Here is a 26,701-nt window from a genome sequence, read left to right on the forward strand (position 1 = left end):
GATAAGTAACTGCCTTTCCTCACACCACAAAGAAATACACACATGCACACATAAATATGCAACTTACAATATCATTCAACATACCTGTTTTCTCTGTTCGTATTTGTGGGAGATGTGCAGCAGCCTGCTAGTAGTTCCACGTACAATCAAGGTGAAAAAATATCTGAACAGACCATATGCAACTGTAGGAACAACAAGGGCCCACACTGGCAGCATGCGACCTGTGTATGGAAACAGAATAATAAATGTCTACAGCTAATATTAAAGTACACATGAGAACTGCACTTCCTAAGTACGTGAAAGCAAATACGAAGGGCATTCGATATGTAATGCATCCATTTTTCTCTGAAATCAAGTTGGTTTTATTCAGTATTCCATTACACCATATTATTCCCTACACGGTTCATTACAAAAGCCTATTTCTCAATGTAACAGCATTATGCCACTTTATTGGGAAGCCCTGTATACCTGCACGGTACCACACTACTGGTCGATGTTGGGGCCAATATCCTGCTGCATCTATAACTTCCACATCATCCACATACTGCTTCCCACAGAATACATCCTTCATTGGACCAAACAGATGGAAGTCAAATCCAGGTTGTAAGGTAGATGACTAAGAGCATTCCAATGGAGTTTTGCGAGATGAGGCCTTGCACTGTCGTGGAGCACCGAAGTGTTTTGTTGCAATAGGTTGATCACCTTGAAAGAGTGTCCACATTTTCGAACATTGCAGGAGTCACGGCTGCATGTGGTCAGCCGGCAAGCAGGAGACTGGACAGGTCTGACACCATTTTGAAGGCTACATATAGTGCTGCCACTTATCAGAACTTCATGAAACTATAGGAGCTGGAGCAGGAATGTTCCACAATTTCCGACAGCAACTTCCACCAGTTTTTCAACTGAAATTGCATTACTTATTGAACGCCACTCATATATTTACATAATAGTCACATATACGTCTGTTTACTTCATCATGTGCACAAGCTCCATGTTTATATCATCACTCCATACTTAACACAATGGGTCACCCATCAAATTAAAGGAAGCATGCATTGCGCATAAATTAAGACTGTTGGAGGTAAAGAATGTAACACGCAAGTTACAATGTCTTCAGTGATTTCCTATGATAGCCAGCACTTTATTCTTCTTTTGTAACATTGATATTTTAGTTCAAGTAACCATCCCATCCTCTATCTTAACCCTTCCACTGCTTTCGAAGTGTACACATGTCCTGTTATGTCATTTCCCAGGTGACGTGGAAGTGAATACATGTGCCGCTTGGGTTTTCCTACAGTTATACAGGTGTCTGTATGCGTCCTGACCCACAGACCTCTCACTGCTGTGAATGAGTTACTTCCATATCTCAGCGATAAAATAGTTTCGAGTATTTATCATACAACATACATATCTTACTGCATGCTATCATTTGCAAGAAACCTCATTTCAGTACCTTGAATCATTTATGAAATGTGACACTTGTTATAACCAGTGCTTGATTTGCAACAGTAGGCATCACTATTTTTTTACAAATCGGGCACTAGTTATAACCACACGATTCGTGCATGACTGTCATTCAGCTATAAATCCCAATAACTCGAGAATCGATTGAAATATTGTTCTGCTCTCAAATTTAAATAAAATTTCAATATCTAATCTACTTTCATTTACTGAAATGTATCGGCTAAAATCAATCTCTCACGAAGTTCATACAGTGCATTTTTACCTCTGAAAGGTTTTTAAAATTTTGCACAATGTTCTGCTTAATTTGATCCAGTGCAGTACCTATGGTGTATAATGAAAAGAAATTCAGTCCTTTATCAAGAGAAGATATCTGACTGTATGATGTGCAAAAATAAAACTTTTTTCAACTAAAGGCAAAAATCACACAATGGAAAGTCCAGGATGAAATATAAAAATATTATGAGAAGGAAAGTTGCCACAATATAGCGGAGATGCTGAGTTACAGATAGGCAGAACAAAGAGACTCTCCCATTTACAGCTTTTTGCCTTCAAGGCCTTCATCAGCAATAGACACACACATACTCAAGCGCGTGCGTACACAGTCTATTTGTTGTGCCTATCTGTGACTTAGCATCTCCGCTATATGGTGAGTGGCAACTTCCCTTCTCATAATATCATTTTTTCATTTAATAGTTTTCTTAAAATTGGATGATATATATTTCATATTGGCCAGAACGCCATCTCTCAGCACAAGCACCAACGTTGGTGTGCAGTACACACATAACAAAAGCCACCTTCAGCAAGGAATGCAAAGAGCATGTCTCTAGAAGTGAAAGTGACAAACAATTCACAAAAACTTAAATCTGGATGCCTAGGTGGGAATTTGAAGTGGCATCATTCCAAATAAGAGTGCAATGTTGTGGTGGATCGCCTATAACGATTGTCACCATTTATTTGTAAGGTATGAGTATGTGATCTAGTTCCCAGTTTTTTAAACAGCACGACTGTTGAGAGGCCAACCATGTTACAATTCCCATGCCTTGTTTTAATATTAGCCTACAAATGCCAGAAACATTGCTGTGCAACCAATAATAGTAATATTATATCCCTTCTTCACAAGAAAGGGGGAATACTTGAACAGTAAAAGCTGCGCGCTAGTACAGAGTACCAAAAATCCTTGTATGCACAAAACAAATCAGCTTTAACTGACCTTTCTGAGGGGCACTCCAACTCAACAGACGGCAAAAGCCTTCACGGAAGACATCAAGCACACCAGGCTTTTCACTGGCGATATCACTCTGGACAGTCTCCACGAGGCTCGCAGAGTAGAATGGTGTCACCACAGCTAGGCTGACACTGTTAAGTATGTGAGTACTGCAAAGTCTTATTCTTGTTATAACAAGCACACAATAATTTACACACGTCATTAATTCACACAATTTTTTTTCTTGTGTTGAATTTTATGGAAATACTGAATCTGCCAATAGTGCCGTCCACTTTGACCTGTGATGTCAACAAAATGCCATGTATAAACCACTCACTGAAATCCAGTATGCAGAAAATACCTATCATAACAATTATATTTACTTTCATGTCCGCCCCGTTAGCTGAGTGGTCAGCGCGGCAGAATGCCACGCCAAGGGGCCCAGGTTCGATTCCCGGCTGGGGCAGGAGATTTTCTCTGCTCAGGGACTCTGTGTTATGTTGTCATCATCATTTTGTCCCCATCTCTGACATGCAAGTCGCCAAATGTGGCATCGAATGCAGTAAGTACTTGCCCTCGACGGCTGAACTTCCCCGAATGGGGGACTCCAGGCCCACAATGCCAGACGCTCATTTCCATATTTACTTTCATGACATCACATTCACTGGTTTCCCTCACTTGCAACAAAACTTTCACCTTCCAGCTTAACACAGGACTCGGGTTATGCTTAAGGAGATAGCCCACAACTAACATTATGTATTCACATTTGCTGGCTTTGCCTGACTGAACTGTTACTTTCTAACATAAGTAAGATATCAGGCTACAATACAGATAAGTCTGTCACTGTAAGCTATAATCCAAAAAAGTAATATAAAAGTAAAATAAATATTGTCAAAGTTCTATTCTACTTCTGTGTGCACACAATGAATGACAGATGCCACAACATCATTATGTCACAGGTCAAATCTGACGTACAGTATCAATAGATTCAATACACTGCATTTTATAAGCAACTAAATCAACAATAAAGAGAAATAATTGCTAAGAAAAAAATTCACTCCACATAATTATTACTGCAGAAAAGTACTGAAGTATGTTCTCACCATTTCAGTAAGATGTGTTGGCCAATAGATTTCAGTGAACTATTCCATGTTATTTCCCTGAAACAAATATAATTTTATGATGAAAGCATCAAGCAGAGATATCCAATCTTAACTATTGGGACTGGTTTTACTAAATGCATAAGGAAAATCAACTGAAGTTTGCAGTACAAACCATATGCTTTGACCTGGCACTGTTGGTGGTACACTGTATGGCATTATATTTGGAGTGGTGGTTGGTTTGAGAAATCCAGGCTAGCCATTTGAGAGATTATGTTGAAGACATAATATTTTTGCTATCACCAGACTTCTAGATTTATGTGTCATCGGACTCTGGTTTGTATGTACATTTTTATGGCCTTATTTTTTTTACTGCGGTATGTATGGTATATGTTTTTATGTGCATGATTACGTGCTCCTCGTATATCCAAATTAGTGTTAATGGAATTTTTTATGAATTTTTTGGCTGCGTTGTTAGTTGTTAATAATTACACTGGACTGGGGTTGGTAGGTAGCATGGATTTTGCTTTACCTACGTTGGTGAGGTTACGTTTTCAGTATTAGTCATACAATAGATTTTTTGCTTTTTTTGGTACAGTGGACCTCATTTTATCTATGTAGATCAACTGAAATTTTCTGTACCAGGTATTGGAGCCATGTGCAAGTTTGTGGTACCAAGGACTTTTTGTTGATTGTTGAGGATGTAGTTTGTTTGATTTTTGCATTAGTATTTGTTTTGGTGTATTTTCATTATTAGCATTGTCATACATTTAGTTTATCCCTGCCCTGAACCCCTAGTTTTCACTGCTATCACATTAGTTTCTTTGTAGTTGTGCAATTACACATGTCTCTTATCACCTGTGTTTGTTTGCACATGTAATAAGTAACATAATGGTCCCCATGGGGTGTCCACTATCTTCTTTCTTTGTTGTAATTGAATTATGTGGTGGAAAGAACTGCTGGTTGGTTGATGGATTAATTGGTTTAGGGAAGGAAATCGGCCATCCCCTTTTAAAGGAGCCATCCCAGCATTTGCCTGAAACAATTTAGAAATATCATGGAAAGTCTAAACCAAGATGGCCAGATGTTGATTTGAACAAATGTCCTCCTGAATGCGTGTCCAGTGTGCTAACCACTGCGCCACCTCGCTCAATTCTGCAATCTTAATGATGTTATGGATCTATGATGACAGGTGATACTGCAGTTTGTCTGTTTTTCCCTAACATAAAAAAAGTTTTATTGATCATAATTGCTCATATTATACTGCCACAACAAATGGCAAAAAAAAGGAACAGTTCTACTCAGTCATGAAGTTTCAAAATAGTGCCGCCCTGCTTCAGAGTGAAAGATTCAATCTGGAAACATCTTTAGGCTGTCGCTAAACCATTTTATTTCTTCACTGTATCCTTTGTTTGAGGACAGCTAGTCCAGCGATATGAGCCAGAGTGTTTCTGTGAATCCAGAATGAATATGTCACTATTTGAAACTATCAGGATGATTAAAATTGTGTTCCTTACTGGGTCTTGAATATGGAACCTTGCCATTCATGGGCAATGACTTTATAGACCATGATGTCCAGTCTTGCCTCAGGACTACCTAACACTTTGTTTCTGCCAGTACCTCTCTCCTTTCTCCCACACTTCACAGAAGTTCTGCTGCGCTGCTCCTTGAGATACCAGCACTCCTGAAAGTGAAGCTATGTGGACAAGTCAGGAGTTGTGCCTGGCTAGCACAATTGCTAAGAGCATTTTCCACAAAAGACAAGGTTTTATGGTCAATCCTCAGTCTAGCACACAGTTTTAATCTGCCAGAAGTTTCAAAATGTACTGTATTTTCATTTCATAAAACAAATTTATTTACTTTTCCCATAGCTACTTTCAGAGGATCATTTGAGGAAGTTCTGAAAGCAAACACAGCAAATTCCCTAAGGTCAAAATGATGTTCATGCACGTTTAAGTGGAGAGTGTTCTCAGATATACTTATTTATCCAATGGTTCAAGAAAAGTTTCTTTGAATGCAATCAGGTAACTGCAAGGGTCAAATCAAGTGTAGCAACTAAGAGCAATTAACATTGTGATATTCTTCACGGGTTTGCAGCCAGATTCTGTCGTTGTCCTGACACAATATTTCCTTTCTTTGCACTAAACATTTCTTGATGTTGTAATGCAAAGAAAGAATGATGGGACTATTGGTCATAGTGTGTATAGGAAACCCACTCATACTGACCGCTATCTTCATGCAACCAGCTATCATCCGCCACAACGTAGTGGAGTTTTGCGGTCAAAAGAGCTTATGCCATTTTGGACGACAAACATTTGAAAGAACTTGATCATTTGAAGATTGTTTTTAAACAGAATGGACACACAACAATTATCCCATGCTCTTCAGTTTGGTCCGTCATGCGAGCCAATAGAGGATACTTTTGGATCTGTTGCTTATTTACCCTTTGCGGGAAGTATATCATCCAAAATTTCAAGAATTTTAAGAAAACATAATATTAAAAGTGTTTTTACGCCGGTGGCCAAGACTGGAGCCCTTCTTGGCTCAGTTAAAGATAATTGGGCTTGAGGAGGCCCGGGGTTTATGAAATTCCGTGTCACTGTGGAAAGAAGTATATTGGTCAAACTATTCGAACTATTCACGATCGGTGTGTGGAACATCATCGGCACACTCGGTTGTTCCAGCCTGAGAAGTCGGCAGTGGCGGAACATTGCCTTAATGAAGGACACAAGATGATGTACGACAAGACACAATTGATCTCTCCTGCTTCTCACTATTGGGAATGTGTTCTTAAAGAATCCATTGAAATTAGATTAGCCAGTAATATTATTAACCGGGATAAAGGTTTTCCTCTAAGTAAGATATGAAATCCGATTTTGTCCTACAATAAACAACAACGGTCTTCTTTTAGATCATTGGATTCATCCAACTAGTGCTGTTGTGATTTATCTTTTCTGCTGTCTTCTCCCACCGGCGCGCTTCGTGTGTACTTGCCGCCTGGAGGCCCTGCCCATCATCTCACGCACGCGTGGTGCTCTCTTCATGGTGTATAAAGGTTTCCGGCGTTGTGGCTGGAATTCAGTTCCAGCGAGGCAGTGCACTAGCATTAACTCACCTGAAGATGGCGGCTAGCTGGTCCGCCGAAATATTGTGTCAGGATGACAACATGATCCGGCTGCAAATCCGTGAAGAATATCAAAAGTTATTACGCCGAGAAAGTCTACAAAATCAGCAAATAACATTATTTTACGGGTCAAAGTAATGTCACCGACCCTTTTCTGAAAACTTCACAACCATTGAAAAGCGGGAAATATATTGCCCAACAAAAAAAGTGAAGAACCCAGAATGGGTTGAGAAGGAATGAGACATAAATTCAGTGATTACAAAAATGAATCAAATTTACACTCAACTTGGTAGTATGTGCCAATTTATCAGTATGATGCTGCACCCCCTCTGGCCTAGTCACAAGCACTGACTCAGCAGTGAAGGGTGTCAAAGTTGTTGAATCTTCTTCTGACACAAGCTGGCCCAAAACTGTTCTCGATATACTGTATACTGGCAATGGGATGCAGTTCTCATCTGAACTGGTCCCACATATGTTCTATTTGGAACAAATCTCTCATACTTATTAGCCACAGGAATACCTCTTCAGCATGCAGACAGTTAGTAAAGACATGTGCCATGCGGTGATGAGCATTGTCCAGTTGAAAAATGCACCACAGAGGGTAATGCGTGAGGACACAGGATGCCCTCGATGTACTGTTGTGACGCTACGAGCTGTGACCTGAAATCATACCTGAGGGTTCCCTCACACTATGTTGCTGTAACACCACTGCGCCTCTCAAAAACATTGGAAGAGTAGGAAATCTATCCTGGTCACTGCCATGCTCACCAACGATGGTTATCTGGAGCTAACGGAATGCTATTCATCAGCAGTCCAGTCTTACCAGTCACCGCATTACTACAAATGTATTATGGTGTTAATGGCAGTCTACACGTGGGAGGATAATTCCTTGGTTCAGCTGCTGTGCCTCTGTTCAATGGCACAGGATGACGCAAAATGTTGCAGGAGTCCATTACTTGTCCTCGAATGGCAGGTGCTGATGTGAAGAGGTTACAATGTGCCTGGGGCACAATACGACAATCCTTGCTTGAAGCTGTCAGATGTGGTCAACCAGACCTCGACAGTGAATATCCCTGCCCTTGTGTACCAATGCAGTCCAACATTGGGCCATTGTCATACCAAATTGCTTTACGTGTATGGATATTGTGTAATTCAACCAGGTCGCCAAATACAGACTACAATGAGGCACCTTTCAAACTCTGTCTGGTGCTAATAATACTGTTTCACATGAGTACATGGCATTTCTGTGTCCTCCACAGTGGTCACTCAACATTTGACACGATTCACACCCCTTACAAACACCACCAGGCCTGGTAATAACACTAAACACGAAAACCACTAATGCACTTTAATGGCCATTCTCTCTCTTTCAGACAATTGCAAAGAAAATCATTTACAAATCTACCAATGGTGTCTACAAGTATGAAGTTACGCTGACAACTTATCATGTCTTCTGGGTGTTCCACATTTTTGAGTTGGACCATTTAAATCTTGTTCAGACAAAATGTTTACAACACCAATTAGGACAATAATATCAATGAAGTCTCACACTGCTTCAATTATGTGGATGATAATGAATATTTTTAAGACTTCTCAAGGCAAAGAGAAAAGAACATTATTCTCTTTCATTTAGCCTATCTCAAATGAAAGTGCACTGTACTTACCACTGTTAACCTTGCCCAGTTATTCAGTTTTGTTATTGACCAAAACTGAAAACCAAGCAAGGTTACACAGTGGTCAGTACATTGCGCTTTCATTTGAGAGAACAATTTAGAGTCAGCCCTCCAGACTTACATTTTCTATAGGTTCCCTAAATTGCTAAAGCAAATGTCAAGATGTATCCTATGATGAGGAAATGGCCAATCCTTCACTTAATCCAAGCTTGTCCTCTGCCTTCACGTTCTGGTTGAAGGTATGCTAAACTCTAAATCTTCTATGCTTTTTCTTTTCAAAACTAAATAACCTGCCAAATGGTCTAGCAAACAGTAGTCCATCATCAGATATGAACTACAAACAGCAACATCTGTCAAGCATGCACTGCCAACTGTCTAGCAGTGATTTTTTACTTAACCCATTTTACAACAAATGATTTTTGTGTGTGTGTTGGGGCTTATGGGCGCTCAATGTCGAGGTCATCAGCGCCCTGACACACATTAAAAGGAACTAATGTGGACAGATGTAATAAAACTGAAGCACACACGCAAAGAAAGCAGGAAAAGAAGGAAAATGCTACATAAGAAAGTAAAATGTAAGCAAGCGAAAACATAGCAGCAAGAATGCCACAGGAAATTGTCATTGGCTGGCCACTTACATAAAATATGGGTGAGCTTGTCACACAGTGAGCAAATTGAGATCCTCTCCCTAAAATCTTTGTAAAAACATTTGACATGGCACAGAACTTTAAAACTTTAACCACATACATCAGAGAGTTACCTAAAAGAGATGGCAGATCCGCTGGCAAGTCAGCCGCGGCCCGCTGGTTAGAAAATAAAACGCAATCCAATAAAACATGGCGCACAGTGACCTGGACGCCACAAGCACCACACATTGGAGGGTCCTCTCGCCGGAACAGGAAGCCATGCATCATAAGGCTGTGGCCTATCCAAAGCCGAGTAAGGAGAACCTCGTCCAATCGATGGGGCTGAAAGGAAGTACACCATACATGCGTTGCGGGCTTGACTACACAGAGCTTATTGTCAGTCACTTCCAGCCACTCATCCTCCCACCAATGCATGACTCGTGAGCTCAACAGTGAGGTGAGTGTGTGCAGGGGGTAGCACACTGAAATACTTGTGGATCGAGACATGCCTCCTTGGCTGCGTGATCTGCCCTTTCATTCCCAGCAATGCCAATGTGCCCCAGAACCCAGCAGAAAGCCACCACCTTCCCCAGTTGCTGTAGTTGGAGGAGGGCATCCTGGATGGTCTGGACTATTTTATCTACTGGATACAAACGTTGCAATGAGTGAAGGTCACTTAGTGAATCGGAACAGACAAGAAATTTAGGACATGAAGAATGTCTCATCTGCTCCAGTGCCCGCAAGATCGCAGATAATTCTGCATCAAAGACAGTAAAAGTCTGAGGCAGTCGAACCTCGAGGACACAATCCAGAAAAACAACAGAGCAACCAAAGGAATCCCCTTGTTTCGAACCATCCGTAAAAACAGCTACATAGTCATGGTGCTCAGATAAAATGGCAGAAAATGCTACATTAAAAACGGTGGCAGGAGTGCAATCTCTCTTGTACTGCAATAAATCTAAAATTGCTCTGGGCCTCTTCAGTAACCAGGATGGCAGGCAGTTAAAACCCAGGATTTGAGATTGTACAGACACCACACCGAGGGACTCTAGCACACGGATCCCAAACGGCAACGTAGCCCGGGGATGGTGGGAAAAAAAGGTGGTCCAGAGGTGGATGAGCAACAATATGGTGAGCAGGCAAGGTTGGAGCTGCAAGAAGCTTACAAGCCCGGCACACCAGCAGGAGCTGCCGCTGGATGGTAAGTGGCTGTTCCCCAGCCTCAGCACAGAGGCTGGGTATGGGAGTGGTCCGATAAGCACCCGTGGCCAGTCGAATCCCAGCATGGTGAACAGCATCAAGGATCCGCAATTAAGAGGGTCTCGCTGACCCGTACATGCATCTGTAGTCCAGCCGTGCATGCACAAAAGCCCGATAAAACTGAAGGAGACATGCCCTGTCCACTCCAAGACCTGTGGCTGAGGCACTTGAGGATGTTCATTGTCTTCAGGGTCCTGGCTTTCCAGTCTCATAGGTGTGGCAGCCATGACAACCTGGAGTCAAAAGTTAGGTCCAGAAACCACACTGTGTCTCTAAAATGTAGGACAATATCTCCCATATGCAAGGCAGCCAAAGTAAAAAGACAACGAGAACGATTAAAATGAACACAAGAGAGTTATCGGCAGAAAACTGAAAACCCAACTTCGCAGCCCACTCCTCTAACCGCCGCACTGTTAGCTGCAACTGAAGGCTCACGGTTGCAACACTGGACGAGGAACAGAAAACAGCAAAGTCGTCCACAAATAAGGAGCACTGTACTGAACTCCTCAATGTAGACGTTATACTGTTGATGGCTATGGCAAAGAGGGTAACGCTTAAAACACTGCCCTGGGAAACACCGTTCTCTTGCTCAAAACGATAAGACAGTGTGTTACCAATGCGGGTCTGAAAAAACCGCTGAGACAGGAAAGACCAAATGAAAATGGGGAGGTGGCCACGAAAGCACCATTGATGCAGTTGTGCAAGAATACAGTGTCTCCAAGTAATATCATATGCCTTACTGATATCAAAGAAGATACCGATACAGTGATGCTGACAGAGGAAAGCCTGCTGAATAGCTGCCTCTAGGACGGTCAGGTTGTCGACTGTGGACGGAAATTTTTGGAATCCACACTGAGAGCGGCTAAGGAGCTGTCTGGTTTGTAACAGCCAGACCAGACGACGGTTAACCATCCGTCCCAGGGTCTTTCCAACACAGCTTGTCAAGGCAATACTCCGAAAACTACTGGGACATGTGCGGTCCTTTCCTGGTTTGAGGAGAGGGATGAGAATTGCCTCCCTCCACGAGGTGGGGAACACTCCTGTCTGCCATATGAGATTAAAACAATCGATGAGGATTTCCTTTGACACTGCTCGCACATGTCAAAGCATGGAGTAACAGATGTGGTCGTGACCTGGTGCAGTGACATAAGTCTCAGTAGGTGCTGATTAGAGTTCCCACATGGAGAAAGGGGAGTTGTAGGCCTCAGAACTGTTCGAGCGAAAGTCCAAGTTTGCTCTCCCGACAGTCACACGGTAGCGACGAAATGCTGGATCTGGTTTGCAGTGGCAGTACTTTGTGCAAAATGCTCTGCCAGCATCTGAGCAATGGCTCTGGGTGTCGTTTGGAGGCATCCCTGGTTCAGGACTGCAGCTATTGGTAAACGGCTGCGTCTATCGGAAATCCTCCAGATGGCTTCCCATACTTTTGTGGAATAAGTGGAATGGTTGATGGAGTCACAGAACTCCTGCCATTACCTTTTTTTGCTCTCTTTAATGACACGGCGTGTCCTGGCTATCACAATTCGAAAGGTGATAAGATTGACCGCTGTTGGGTGGCATTTAAATTGTCAAAGAGCCGCACGCCTGTCCCGGATGGCTGAATGGCACTCTTCTGTCCACCAAGGCACAAGGTGCCACTTAAGAGGGCCAAAAGACTTTGGTGTGGACAGGTCAGCAGCATGATGGATCGCAAGTGTGATGTGATCCACCCATTCCTGTACGCTGTTGCAGCGTTCAAAGACAGCCAACCGACTGAACAGTGGCAAGTTAGCCCTGCCAATCATCCATGATGGTGGCCTCTGCTCCAGCAATACACCATTAAGGAGATGAATGCGGATGGAGAAGTTATCGCTGGAATGAAGGTCATCAATGACCTCCCAGTGAACAGAGTCGGTGAGGGTTGGAGAACAGAAAGATAGGTCAATGGCTGAGAATGACCCAGTAGCAGCAGAGAAATGAGAGTACCAGTGTTGAGGATGCACAACACTTGAGATGTCAGGAGGCTCTCCAAAACTCGACCTCGAGTGCAAAGAGAAGTGGAGCCCCGAAGGACATGATGGGCATTGAAGTCGCCCAGAAGGAGAAATGGGTGGGGGAGTTGCTTGATAAGATCTGTGAGAGCCTCTAAGTTCACTGCATCCAGATGAGGTAAATAAAGGGAGCAGACGGTAAGCCTCCGAATGTGAATAAATTTCAACTGCAACTGCTTGCATGTCAGTATCTAGGGGGAGAGCAGAGGAGTGGTGGCCATTATTGACAAATACAGTGACTCCGCCTTTGGCCCTTTCCCCAGTCAGGTCACCCTTGCCTGTTAGTACAGGAGCATCAGATAGTTTTAAATGTGTTTTCTGTAAACACAAGCACAGGGGGTGTTGCTGTGCTAGGAGGTTCAGTTCCTCTACATGTGTCTGGAATCCATTCATGTCCCACTGTGTAATGGGAGCCATTTATCAGGGTGGGAGTATCTTCATCCTCACTTTCTGTCGGGGAAGAGAGCCCACAACAGGTTGAGGCTCAGTTTTGGGGCGAGATGATTGCCCCAGTCTGACGTCAACCTCCATCGCCTCTGAAGAGGAGTCGAGAGACGTCAGAGAGAATGACATCAACATCAACAGACTGTATACCATCAGTCTCCTTTAGCGGGCGAGTCTTTACCTTTGGCTTTGGCTTAGATTTTTTGGTCTGAGGTGGCATTGAAGCCAAAACCTCAGAAGGAGTAGGGGGTGTAGCAGCACTAGGCAGTGCACAAGACTGGACCCGGGGAGGGGCAGGAAGGACATTCAGCACACATACAGTGACAAACGCAGGTGCTAGAGCTGAAAGTAGCAACCTCCGTTTGTGTAGCGGCATCAGTTTTCAAGACTGGCTGCTTCACAACAGAAAAGGAGTCAGCGAATGTGGACGGCTGCATGAACTTGTATATTTTCTTTGTCTCACCATACGGGATGCGCTTTGTGGTTTTAAGTTCCTGGATCTTCCGTTTCTCAAGGAAAACTCTACATTCCCTACTCCACACAGGGTGATCCCCAGAGCAGCTGACACACGTGGGAGGAGAGGAGCAACCAACTCCCTCATGGGTGGCTTTACGAGACATTTCCCACAAGTGGCTTCCCCTCTACAGCTGAGAGTAGTATGCCCAAAGTGTAGGCATTTAAAACTCCGCATGGGATTGGGGTAATAAGGCCATACATTGAGACGTAGGAATCCTGCCTTCACATGTTCCGGCAATTTGGTGCTGTTAAAAGTAAGGATAAATGAGTCAGACTTCACGAGAGCACCATCTACCCGTTTCATAATGTGTTGCACGTCAACAATTCCTTCCCGGGACCATTCAGCCTTCAGTTCATCTTGGGAATTTCAACGAGATCTTTGCAAGTCACAACACCTTTGCTGTAGTTCAAGGTGTTGTGAAATTCAGTCTCTGTTGCAAACTCCCCAAGAAATAGTGCCTTCTGAAGGTTCTTGACTTGTTGGAAGCTAGATGTTTCAATCAACGATGTTCCATTTCGCAAGCACTTGACAGATTTTAAGGTGCCAGCAAGGCCTTCTAAGCCTTTCTGTATATAAAATGGTGAAACTTTATCGAAACTCACCTCTTTTCTTTTAATTATAAGAAACACATTCTGCGAAGCAGTTTGCACTCTGTTACCAGTAACCGAATCAGGAGGACTGGCTACAAGAGCCCTCTTGCTGGTTTGGGTGTTAGAACCTACCAGCAGCCCGCCCTTTCCGTTGGGAGGAGAAGAATAAAAGTTCGAGTGTTCTATCTCGGTCCCATGAGCAGCTAGGGAACAAGAAGTTCACCTAGACAGAGACCCGCGTGCCTAGGTAAGCCTTGTACAACTGAGGTGCGGCAGGTTCCCCAGAGGTTGCCAGCTTATGACTGTTCCAACTCGACAGACATGCATCTCATCAGTGCACCAGCACACCTTGAGATTGAGGGGCTGTTTATAGAGGTTTATTCCATCCTCGCGATCTGGGCGGTCAAGCCAAGATCCCCATAACCTGAGACAAACAACGTTCCACCGCCGCGCATCACGGTGGTCGCTGAAGTATGCCCAGAGCTTACGGTGACAAGGTACTGGCGGCGCTTACCAGTCTCCAGCTCAGGAAGCCCGAGGTCGCCAAGCCCGTACCCAGCAAATGAATGCTGAGCCCCTGGGGGCAAAATGATTTTTTGGAGCTACTCAAGCAGCATTACCCAGTAACACTGGTGGTTCTGGCACTTTTTCTGATAACCACTTCAAAATGTGCAGTTTGAGGCTTTCGTGACATAATAACTACTTCAGGTGCTTCCTGAGATGACAAGCAGCTGTCTCCTTGAAATATTGTGCAGCTTTCATCATATTATCCAACAAAATTCCCGTGAACCACTAAAGCAAGCATTCAAAATCTTTGCATACCACTATAAGTTCTTGGTAAGATAATGTATTTCTATTTCAATTTAGTATTGGCAACAGATACCATCTTCTACATTTATTTATTGTCTTTTTTGCGTATATTCACCAACTGGTGACTTTTGCAAATGTCATAGCATTTTTATACAATTTTTGTACAAACAGTAGGAATTTGCAATTCAAAATTACAAGAAGCCACTTAAGGGTGACACACTTGGCAATATAAGATATAGTACTTCATAATGCAACATACTGTTGTTACATAGTATAGGTATCTGAATTTACAGAATGTTGTTACAACGATAATATATATTACAATCACCTCAGAATAGTACATTGTACACGCCCGGGTTCGATTCCCAGCGGGGCAGGGATTTTCTCTGCCTCGTGATGATTGGGTGTTGTGTGATGTCCTTAGGTTAATTAGGTTTAAGTAGTTCCAAGTTCTAGGGGACTGATGACCATAGATGTTAAGTCCCATAGTGCTCAGAGCCATTTGAACCATTTAGTACATCGCGTAGATAGAAGGGTTAGGTCCATATTTAAGAATAGCTACATTTTAATATCAGTATTGATTCAGTGAGTACAAACATTTGGGAGTTAAGAATGATTTTAATTCCGTTTTGAATACTTTACCTCTGTGGCATCTTATATCACTTGGCAGTTTGTTAAACCACATCTGACCATTTATCCAAGGACTATGATCTGTTGTCTTTAGTTTAGTTTTGTTTCTGAAGAAGCAATCTTTTTGTCTTGTGTTATGGGTATGCACATCAGAGCACTTAGCTTCATTATTTTTATGGTCCACAAAGGATGTTATTTATTTGTACAGATACAAGAAGTATACTGTTAGATATTTATGTTGTACAAAGGTTTCCCTACATGAACCTCTGTATCCTTGTCGATGCGTGGTCCCGATTGCTCTTTTCTGCAGTGTTAGGATTCTGTTCATGTGTTTATCAGCAGCACATCCCCGTACCTCTATTCCATAATTAATATATGCAAATATTGTCCCATAATAAGCAGTTTTTAATGTTTGTTCAGAGACTAATTTTGATAGTTTGCTAATTAAGTGCTGATTTTATTGCATACAACATTGGTATGTTAAGATTTTTGTCTAGGTATATCCCCAAAAATTTACATTTGTCAGTGTCTACTGTTTTGATGCCACTTATATTATCAATATAGGTTTGGTATGAATTACCAAGGTTAAATGGTAATAGCTGGGATTTGCTAGAGCTCATGGTTCACAGAGTCAAATGCTTTAGTAAGGTCTAGAAATTTCCCTGCTGTCTGCATTCCCTCATCCAGGGCATCATACACCTTATGGAGAAATTCGGTAATTGCTGTTATGGTACTGCATGCTTTCTGAAGCCATGCTGTGTTTCTGCTAGTAAATTATTCTTTGTGAAATAATCAATAAGTTGTGTCAACAAAACAATTTCAAATATTTTACTGAAAATTGGTATTAGTGAAATGGGCCTTAAGTTTGATAGCTCTTCTTTCGATCCTTTTATATGCACAGGTTTAACTGTACTTTTCTTCAATATATTTGGAAATGTATGCTGCCTGATACTACTGTTGATCGTATGGGTAATTATTCCAACTAATTCCGTATTGCATTTTTTAATTATAATACTACTCAGTCCATTCCAGCCAGATGAGGTCTTATTCTTTAAGTTATTTATTATTTTTCATATTTCCTCCAGATTCACTTCCTTAAAATCAAAAGCAGTTTCCAGCCTAGGGGAAGGCTTTACCATCCAAGTCAGACCTGTGTTATTAACTGGATCCACAGTTGAAGATATAAAATATTCATTAAATATATTGCAGATTTTATCTGGATCAATAATATGGTTTCCTTCACGTTGGATTCTGTCAAACTGAGCATCTAACTTAGGGGTGGCTTTGCGATATCTATTTATTATATTCCATTAAGACTTCCCTATATTCGATGACTGCTATTTCCTTATCCAGGATCGCCTTTCTTAAATTTGAGAGCTGTTGCTGAAATTGTTTTTTAGCTTGTTTATACTTATCCTTAAATATTAGCAATTTAGTTGTCTTATGTAACACACTTAGATCCTCGATATTCTTCCCGAGTTTAATCATGGAAGCTGGAAGAGTCAGTCTGGTGTTTTTTACATTTTGGTTGTGTGTTACTACTTTCTCAATTCCTTCCACTGGGCAGCAAAAATTAAAATATTGTAAAATAATATCATAAAATTTGACCCATTTGCATTCGGACCCTTTTTGCTGAAGAACTAGTTGCCATTCCTCAGATTCTAGTTTACTTTTAAAAGCATTAATGTTTTTCTCTTTATGCACTCTTTTGTATTCTACGACCTGAGTCCTTTCTTGGATGCTTGTGTGTTCTTAGTCTACAAATTGACATTTGTGGTCTGAATAGTGGAAGTCCACATTCCAGCATCTAATACTATGTTTTACCTCTTTACTTAGTATTATGTAGTCTATTCTACTAGAAGTAGACTGAGTTACTCTTGTATCTGAATTTACTGCATTCATAAGATTATAGGAGTTAAGGGTATCTATCAGCCTGCTGTTATGGTTATTGCAAGATGTTGCTTCTATATTCAAGTCACCAAGTATTGTTACCTCGTCTGGGTCAAAGTGTCCCACTATTCTACTAAAGATTTCTATGAAATGCCCTACCTCTGATTTAGGTGGATGATAAATCCCAATAATTTTCTGTTTCATCGTGCCCTTTCCGCAACCTTCGATATGGAGTTCAACGCCTGTCACTTCAGTCAAGCCTTCATTATTATACAGATCTAGATGGTTTAATTTATTTACTTTGAGCTGCTCTCTAACAAATACTGCTACACCTCCACCTTTAAGATGCTGTCTACAGTAATTTAAAGTAAATAATTTTCTCAGATTTCAGCCGATGCTCAGTTAACAACTACATGTGGTGAATGATCATTTAAAAAAGTCTGCAAAACGTAATCCGCAAACCACCATATGCATGGCCGAGGGTACCTTGTACTTGTACTACTACTATTATGTCATTCCCTTCCCTGTTCTATATACAAAATGAACAAGAGAAAGGCAACTGTTCATATGCCTCTATATGAGCACTGAACAATAGAATGTTGATTACAGGCATACACTGCACTTCCTGAAATTGGTGTGGCAGTCTGGAAATGGAGCTCTGAATTGGGTTTTAAATTAGAGTGGTAACACAGAACACATAAAAGAAGTACTTACTTAGGCCATGGTGTAACTTTACTGATTATGTCCTCAACTGCCAAGGTCATTCCTCTGACAAGCAAGGCACTGCCTAGCCCCTTCCATAGCGTTGTGAAACCTTGCCGTTGGTGTAAGTGGACCATCACAGGCAGCAGTGTGACAGGCAGGAGGTGATACCGAACAGAGTTGTTGTGGACCTACAAGAATCTCACATCGGCCAACATTTTCTAGGATTTCACTATGTTAAGTATACAGTCTTCAAGCAGATTTTCTGCCTTCAATAAAACTCACCTGGCATTGACGACGCAGTACAACAAATGGGTGACTAAGTAAATTTTCTGTTATAAGACTGGCTAACCCCACTCCAGCACCAATATATTTCCGTACCGCAACATCTGTGAATACACGATGTTAAGCTACTTTCACTCAAACAACTAGATATAAACATTCGAATCATTTAAAACTGCGTGAAAAAATAGCAGCAGGTAATCATTAGGTAAAATCACCATCATCGGGAAATGAGGTAGGACGCGCCGGCTTAAACCTTTCCGTGGGCTGCGAAATATCATGTGCCAAATTTCGAAACTCATTATTTGCTTCAGCACTTTCATATATTCTTTCCCATGTACGTGAGCTATCGTCTGGCAATATTGGATATCTTTCAAGACCAGCCATGTTTTACATCAACGATGTTGCAGGTTTTGTGTTTACATCTCCTATGAGAATCACGCAGACAACTACGAAGACTCGTGCAGTGGCGGGTCTCTCGTTCCGGGCATAAAATACGGAATGCAATTTGCACCTGTGTCCAATTCCTTATCTAATTCTATTAGTTATAACCCATATTTTAAATCAGCCGTCAATCATTGCGATAACGTGTGTCTTTGGTTTGTGTACGCAACGGAGAATCTTTGACAATCTGATACTAGTTTGTACATAAAATTTATGTGTGGGGTTTTACTTTTTCAATAAATCTGCATAATACATAACAATGGCCGATACATTTACTGTGATAACTCCGCATTATGTAAATGTTGTTATTACTACCTCCAAGCAACAATCCGGAGCCAGCATAGAACGACGATTTCAGAAAAATGTACCTGTTCGAGAACTCAAGGTTTGTCACTTCAAAAATTGTAAGTTAGTTAAGGTGAACTCTGAAGACATAATAAAATTAATAAATTTTAATACTACCGCTCAAAATAATAAAGATATTCCAGAGGATTGCGTTGAACTATTTCGATATTTTTAACGGGAACCAGAAAAGTCATACATAATTGCATACGAGTTTTTTTAAAAAAATTAAGAGATCCCGGCTTTAATTTGAAAACCTTCTTAAGCAAGTGATAAGTGACAAATGACGACGGTCGTCGCAAGTATCATTTCATTCCATTAGCATAAATGCAACTTTTATCCCGTACAATTAACAATCTACATTTAGGGTTATTAGAGACACCCTCTTATTTAGTAGGGCTATAATGGCTCGGAAACAGGCGTTTTCGAAGTAATGTATTTTTGCTCGTGGTTGGTGGTCATTTATTACATGGGTACGTAATCTATATTGGCCTTTACCAGATTTGCGAAAATTAATTAACAAGGCAACACACACAATTTGTTTTCGATAATTTCTTCTCTCTACTGACACCCAAAGCCTTTCTAACGTTCTCCACGATGGAATGTATAGAAAACAACATATGACGGGGAAAAGTTTTATGTAATAACAGTCCAGGAATGTAAGAAGTCATTAGGCATAACTTAACGAAACCTTTAATCATCACACATGTACTGGTTTGAACACCGCAGTTTAGGCAGAGTGCTATTGGATATTGTTTACCTTCACATTCCCCTTTGAGTTTTATACCTGCATGAAGTACTGTCACATTATTGCTGACAAACATCTTTACACAGGGCAAAAAATTAGTCACACCCCAGGAAACATCACACATATATTCAGTAAAATTCTAGTCTTGTAAACGACCTCAGTTCATTGAGCTAGAGTGCCCACATATTTCTTCAGGTATGAAATATCCATAGTGTACTCATAGCTGTGATTCCGCTTTTCCGCTTTGACCATAGAATGGCTTTCATCATTTGCCGACAACATTACTGTATATGGCCTGCACTCTTTTTCCTGATTTTGGTAGTAATTAGAAGACTTAAGGATGACAATGTTTATCCTCAAGTCACTCTCAACCTTGGCAGTTAGATTATAATACTATGTAGGGATAGCCATTGTTGAATGCTATTCTTCATTTGATGATGACTCTCATCATCATGGCCACCCATGACAACTCTCTGATTCTTCTGGAATGAGCATAGGTGCGACTAAAAAAGCCAGGCTTTTTCCCAAGAGGGTCATTCCATATCAAATCACCCAATAAAAAATAAATTTTACACCCACCTCCTTAGATTTTCATGAAATTTGGCTCGAATGGTTCTTATACCATCCTGACCACACCTGCATTTGTTTTTGCTGTATCTCTTATAGTTTTTTTTATAAAGTTTTTAAGTTTTGCGTTTTCTGAACCTTCGGAAATGGTAAATTTAATTTGTATTCAAAACTCTAAAATTGCTTATCTGAAAAACTCTTTTAGATAACACCACGAATTTTTGCAGCAAGTTTATTTATTATACATATTTGAAGATAAAAATGATACCATTAAAATGTTAAAAACAAAGATTCCATGACTTACCAAGCGGGAAAGTGCTGGTTGATAGGCACAATTAAAAAAAAACATACACACAAAATTTCGAGCTTTCGCAACCCACGGTCTTTCCGCTCCCGGGATTGGAATGACTCCATACCCTCTCCCTTAAAACTCACATCCTTTTGTCTTTCCCTCTCTTTACCTCTTTCCTGAAGAAGCAACCGTTGGTTGTGAAAGCTTGAATTTCGTGTGTATGTTTGTGTGTCTATCGACCTGCCAGCGTTTTTGTTTGGTAAGTCAGATCATCTTTGTTTTTAGATATATTTTTCCCATGTGGAATGTTTCCCTCACACACACACAGAATTTCTAGCTTTCGCAACCAACGGTTGCTTCTTCAGGAAAGAGGGAAAGACGAAAGGATGTGGGTTTTAAGGGAGAGGTTAAGGAGTCATTCCAATCCCGGGAGCGGAAAGACTTACCTTAGGGGGGAAAAAAGGAGAGGTGTACACTCGCACACACACACATATCCATCCGCACATACGCAGATACAAGCAGACATGTCAGAGATGTCAGTTGAGGCGGAAGTACAGAGGTAAAGAAGTTGTTGAAATACAGGTGAGGTATGAGCGGTGGCAACTTGAAATTAGCGGAGGTTGAGGCCTGGTGGATATCGAGAAGAGAGGATATATTGAAGGGCAAGTTCCCATCTCCGGAGTTCGGATAGGTTGCTGCTGGTGGGAAGTATCCAGATAACCCGGACAGTGTAACACTGTGCCAAGATGTGCTGGCCGTGCACCAAGGCACGTTTAGCCACAGGGTGATCCTCATTACCAACAAACACTGTCTGCCTGTGTCCATTCATGCGAATGGACTGTTGCTGGTCATTCCCACATAGAAAGCGTCACAGTGTAGGCAGGTCAGTTGGTAAATCACGTGGGTGCTTTCACACGTGGCTCTGCCTTTGATCGTGTACACCTTCCGGGTTACAGGACTGGAGTAGGTGGTGGTGGGAGGGTGCATAGGACAGGTTTTACACCGGGGGCGGTTACAAGGGTAGGAGCCAGAGGGTAGGGAAGGTGGTTTGGGGATTTCATAGGGATGAACCAAGAGGTTATGAAGGTTAGGTGGACGGCGGAAAGACACTCTTGATGGAGTGGGGAGGATTTCATGAAGGATGGGTCTCATTTCGGGGCAGGATTTTAGGAAGTCTCATCCCTGCTGGAGAGCCACATTCAGAGTCTGATCCAGTCCCGGGAAGTATCCTGTCACAAGTGGGGCACTTTTGGGGTTCTTCTGTGAGAGGTTCTGGGTATGAGGGGATGAGGAAGTGGCTCTGGTTATTTGCTTCTGTACCAGGTCAGGAGGGTAGTTGCGGGATGCGAAAGCTGTTTTCAGGTTGTTGGTGTAATGGTTCAGGGATTCAGGACTGGAGCAGATTCGTTTGCCACGAAGGCCTAGGCTGTAGGGAAGGGACCGTTTGATATGGAATGGGTGGCAGCTGTCATAATGGAGGTACTGTTGCTTGTTGGTGGGTTTGATGTGGACGCCGCCGCTCATACCTCACCTGTCTTTCAACAACTTCTTTGCCTCTGTACTTCCGCCTCGACTGACATCTTTGCCCGAACTCTTTGCCTTTACAAATGTCTGCTTGTGTCTGTGTATGTGCGGATGGATATGTGTGTGGGCGCGAGTGTACCACCTGTCCTTTTTTCCCCCTAAGGTAAGTCTTTCCGCTCCCGGGATTGGAATGACTCCTTACCCTCTCCCTTAAAACCCACATCCTTTTGTCTTTCCCTCTCCTTCCCTCTTTCCTGAAGAAGCAACCGTCGGTTGTGAAAGCTAGAAATTCTGTGTGTGTGTTTGTGTGTTTTATTTATTGTGCCTGTCTGCCGGCGCTTTCCCGCTTGGTAAGTCTTGGAAAATATATATATATATATATATATATATATATATATATATATATATATATATATATATATATATATATATATATTTAGTGATGTTTTGTTTTATAAGAATTGCAACATCTAGAGTCTCAGACCTGATAGAATGCTCAAATTTGTTTTAGTTTACTCTTAAACATATAGGCTACTTGATAAAACAAAAATAATGATGGCTTTTTAACATGTTTATTAATTATAGTAGATTACATTAGAATTATGTACAAAGATAGTGTACTTATGACACTTATGTATAACCCAACTGATTGCTTGAAACATAGAATTTTTTGAGTAATTTTGTCTTTTTAATAAACATTAATGCTGATTCAAACTGTTTTTCCACTTCATCCAAGAGCTTTACGTTCTTTTAATACAGTCTTTTTTGAAGTAATACATTCTTCCAGTGCCGCTTGATTGAGGTGCGTCTACTACACAGACTATGTGCTCCAAAGGCACTATGCAAGAATCTTCTCTTTCAGGCCAATAAAATGGTGCAGCTGGTCCTGAAGGATGTAGAAATAGAATTTCTGCATCTTCTTCATCATTGAATATTGTGGGTCGACAGAAGCGTCCGATCCCACGCATCGGCTTTGGCCCGTGACGTACGGGTGTTGTCTGTGTGACATCATGACTGTGCGGAGTTTGGCTTGTGGGTGTGGCGTGTTTGTAGATGTCGTCGTGTTGTGGTTAGTTGTGCTTTCTGGTGGTATGTTCAAGGTTTTTGTTTGTGTGGTGTAATGGGCTCAATTTGCTTTTGCTCAGTATCCAGAATTGTTCGAGTGTCAGCTGTGTTTGTAGTGGAATTCGTTTCAGTGAGTTAACGATTTTGTGTGAAGGTTAATTTAGTGTTGTTCACTGTAGATTGTGTGGTAATTTTAGTGAAATTTAATCGGTTGTTGGTTTTGTTCAGGAATGGATATGGAGGATAAAATTAACAGTGCGCAGGTCAAGGGAAGTGTTTGATCCCAATGTGTGGCTGTGTATGTTGATATTGGTATCAGGAGATGTTTTTGTGTTATATAGGCCAAGGGAAGTGTTTGATCTTAATTTATGGGATCGGGAACTGTGTTGTGCTATATAGGTCAAGGGAAGTGTCCGATTCCAGATGATATTGTGTTTAGTGGTATTTGGGGAGTTTTGTGATTTCGGTTTTTTTCGTCGTTTTGTATGGGGATGGGTGTCTAAAATTTGTTTATATTTAGTTTGCCCCCACGCAAAACACCCCATTTTCCTGCACTTGTCCCGTCAGTGCCATTAGGCTTTTTGTGGAAAGTGTGTGTGTTTGTTTTCCGATGTATTTTTGTCCTCCTAATGTGTACATACCGACTTTATGTGTGCCATGTTGGATTCGTGGTTTAGGGTCATTTCCGCCATATTTGTGACATCATGGGTCAAAGCAGATGGGTGGGATCGGACGCTTCCGTATTTCCAATATTGTTTTTACCAATCCAAAGTACCAGTTACCATCATAATTGGCAGCCACATAGCTATTTATGGATAGTTCAACACGAACCCAGTCAGAAGAAGAATGGAAAGAAAAGACTAAGGAGGGTTTTACACTATCTGTAGTCCTTCTAATTTCAAGGTTGTTTGTTGTAAGTGGTTTGAAGTTATGAAAACTTCTTGTTCCAGGAATGGTTCGGATTTGCTGAAAAATGTTTTTCTAGTTTTAACTGTAGCAAATCAGCTTCTTTTTTGTCAATAAAGTGAAAATGAATGTTTTCAATATTTTTTTCACAAAACTCTTACACATCAGTTGCTGTCATTATTTGTTGTTCGCCAGAAAGCTGTAGACTAGCTTTCCTTAAATTCCTTAAAATTCTTTTAATAGTTCCTCCTAGCCCATCACAAATTGACTTCCCATGACTTGTTGCAAAAAAAAAAAAAAAAAAAAGGCAAGCTGTTGGGCCTTCAAATTAAAGTCTCTCAAGTGTTCAGTCAAATATTTAAAACTGTTTCTATTTTTGTACTGCCCAGCACAACCATCTGTAAAGTAGTGAACTGAGTCAATGTCAGTATGATGTAATGACAGCCACTTTGTAATTTCTTTTTGTACAAAGTTAACAAAACCAGTGTCATGTTCTTGGTCATCACTAATAAAACAGTGGTTGAAAATAAAAACATTGTTTTCCTCATTTCTTAGAAAAACTCCAACTGGGTGTTGAGTACAACCACTTCTATTCCAGTGGTAACTTTGGATCTCATTTTGTATAACAAAGGAATAATTTTCACTGAAATTCATCACAATAATTGCTGTTTTGGGTGGTGGGTCTTCTTTCAATCTTTTAAAGGCTGCTGATTGGGATTTTGCTATAAACGAGTGCGGGGTGAGCTTTTCCAATGACCTAACCAATAAAGAAACGTAGTCTTCAACACTGATAGACTGTTTGATTATTTCTGCCCTGTCTGTGTTAACCCACCGACTGATTACAATTTCTTCTTCTAAATTGTAATCTTCACTTAGTTTTTCAGTTAAGTACTCAGTTAGTGCAGTATTTGCAGGACAGCTGTTGCAATGATGTAGCATGCAGTTTTGGTTTTCCGTGTTGCACACAAGCATCTTAATTAGGTCTTTATAAGATTCTTCAATTTTCACAGCATCCAGTAATAGTTTAACATTCTGGTGGATACTGCATACACATACAGTGTGTGTGCCTGCAGCACCAGCAAGGATACACCATTTAAGTCTCATGTAACAAAATTTTGAAAATCCTACTTCTACCTCGGGATTCTCCCATTTGAAAGAATAATAGAGTTCTCTCAATTTCACAAAATGACCCTGTCTTGCATGTACACTTTTTTTTTTGAGCACTTACTTTGCCTTTTGTTCCAGGTAGCACTCTGGAACTTTCATCCTTTTCATAAAAATCTGTTACAAGTCTTACTGTATTTTCAGAAAGAGTTTTACCTTTTTTTGGACCAGGAGTTTCCAAAATACCCTTTTCAGATTTTAGCTTTCTAGCTTGTCGCACCATGTAATCACTTACATTAAATTCTTTCATCACTTTATTTAGACTCCAAGAATCTGGATTTTTCTAGACCTCCCAACAGATGAAATCGTCTCTTTCATAAGAGAAATCATTACATCAAAATCCTTTGCTTTCTCAACCACACTTGTATCTTCTTCGTCATCATCAGAACTTGGTGCATCATATTTTAATGCTTTTGGAACCGCCTTTTTTGCAGTCTTTTCAATACTTCCTTTTAAAATAAGACCCTTTACTTTGTTCTGACAAGCCATGAAGCTTTATCGGTGTTAAACCTAAATTATCAAGAGCAATGTTTGTTTGTACGAGAGATTCATTTCTGGATCCCAATGATTCTAATTCAACCATGACTTCATCATCTGTTTCACTTTCATTGACTTCAACTCTTAATTTTTCCTCACAAAAGTTATGGCATGTTGAGCAAAGCTTGTGTCCAGGTTTTATGCTAATATTTTTTGTCAATAATTGTTTAGAAAGATCCAAGCTTACACTTTTCAACGATTTTTTGATGGGCTTCTTATGTTTTTTTTAGTGGGTCTACACATGTTGTTTGATACTTTTCAAAAACATTTAAAAAGTAGTAGCTGTGGTATGAACATATATTCTTAAATTCACACAGATTAATTCCAGATCATAAGTGGATCAAATCTTTTTCTTCCTCACTCAACTCAGACACCGGTTGCAACTTTTTTGAAGGTTTGTAGGTTGTTTGAAAACAAGTCAGATTTTTTAAATAACCCTACACTACAGGTTTGAATGTCTGACATACTGATTTCACTTTTGGTCTGATTACTGTTCTGGTTACTTTTATAAGACATTGGAAAAGAATCTCTGTAAACTAAGTAACAGTACTCACTGAAAGTTCGAATAAACTTACTTATCCAAGCACTATTTAACACTGTAATAATTTTTTACTTCAAAACACAGGAGTAACAAAACAAAATCCAAGCGTACATTGTTACTCAAAGAAGACAAAAACTAATTTTCAGTGTCTAAGTCACTTGGTACTTGTTATTTTGAAAATATAATTAATATTATTTTAAAAATTAGATAACTATTAAACAGGTT

At 40.8% G+C, this 26,701-nt stretch overlaps 2 protein-coding genes across 3 annotated transcripts in view; one reads left to right on the forward strand and one right to left on the reverse strand.

Annotated features, from left to right (window-relative positions):
• The window catches only part of LOC126281607 (mitochondrial outer membrane protein SLC25A46-like), a 51,918-nt gene extending 33,170 nt beyond the window's left edge, over window positions 1–18,748 (reverse strand). The window contains exons 1-6 of one of the 2 annotated variants that reach the window (XM_049980714.1): window positions 18,565–18,748; window positions 18,350–18,453; window positions 18,077–18,255; window positions 3,772–3,828; window positions 2,675–2,820; window positions 85–221 (exon numbers count right to left, since the gene is read on the reverse strand). In XM_049980714.1, coding sequence (XP_049836671.1) covers window positions 85–221; window positions 2,675–2,820; window positions 3,772–3,828; window positions 18,077–18,255; window positions 18,350–18,453; window positions 18,565–18,733 — 792 coding nt within the window. In that variant the 5' untranslated portion in view covers window positions 18,734–18,748. Of the gene's footprint in view, window positions 1–84; window positions 222–2,674; window positions 2,821–3,771; window positions 3,829–18,076; window positions 18,286–18,349; window positions 18,454–18,564 lie in introns of those variants that run through there. The other variant, XM_049980715.1, reaches the window with a different exon arrangement.
• A 293-nt stretch (window positions 18,749–19,041) lies between these two features.
• The window catches only part of LOC126281609 (tubulin-folding cofactor B), a 68,471-nt gene continuing 60,811 nt past the window's right edge, over window positions 19,042–26,701 (forward strand). Inside the window, exon 1 of the mRNA XM_049980716.1 lies at window positions 19,042–19,175. Within this exon, the coding sequence (XP_049836673.1) occupies window positions 19,050–19,175 (126 nt within the window). The 5' untranslated portion in view covers window positions 19,042–19,049. The remainder of the gene's footprint in view (window positions 19,176–26,701) is intronic.

The sequence above is a fragment of the Schistocerca gregaria genome, chromosome 7 (genome assembly GCF_023897955.1).
Source record: "Schistocerca gregaria isolate iqSchGreg1 chromosome 7, iqSchGreg1.2, whole genome shotgun sequence".
Lineage (NCBI taxonomy): Eukaryota > Metazoa > Arthropoda > Insecta > Orthoptera > Acrididae > Schistocerca > Schistocerca gregaria.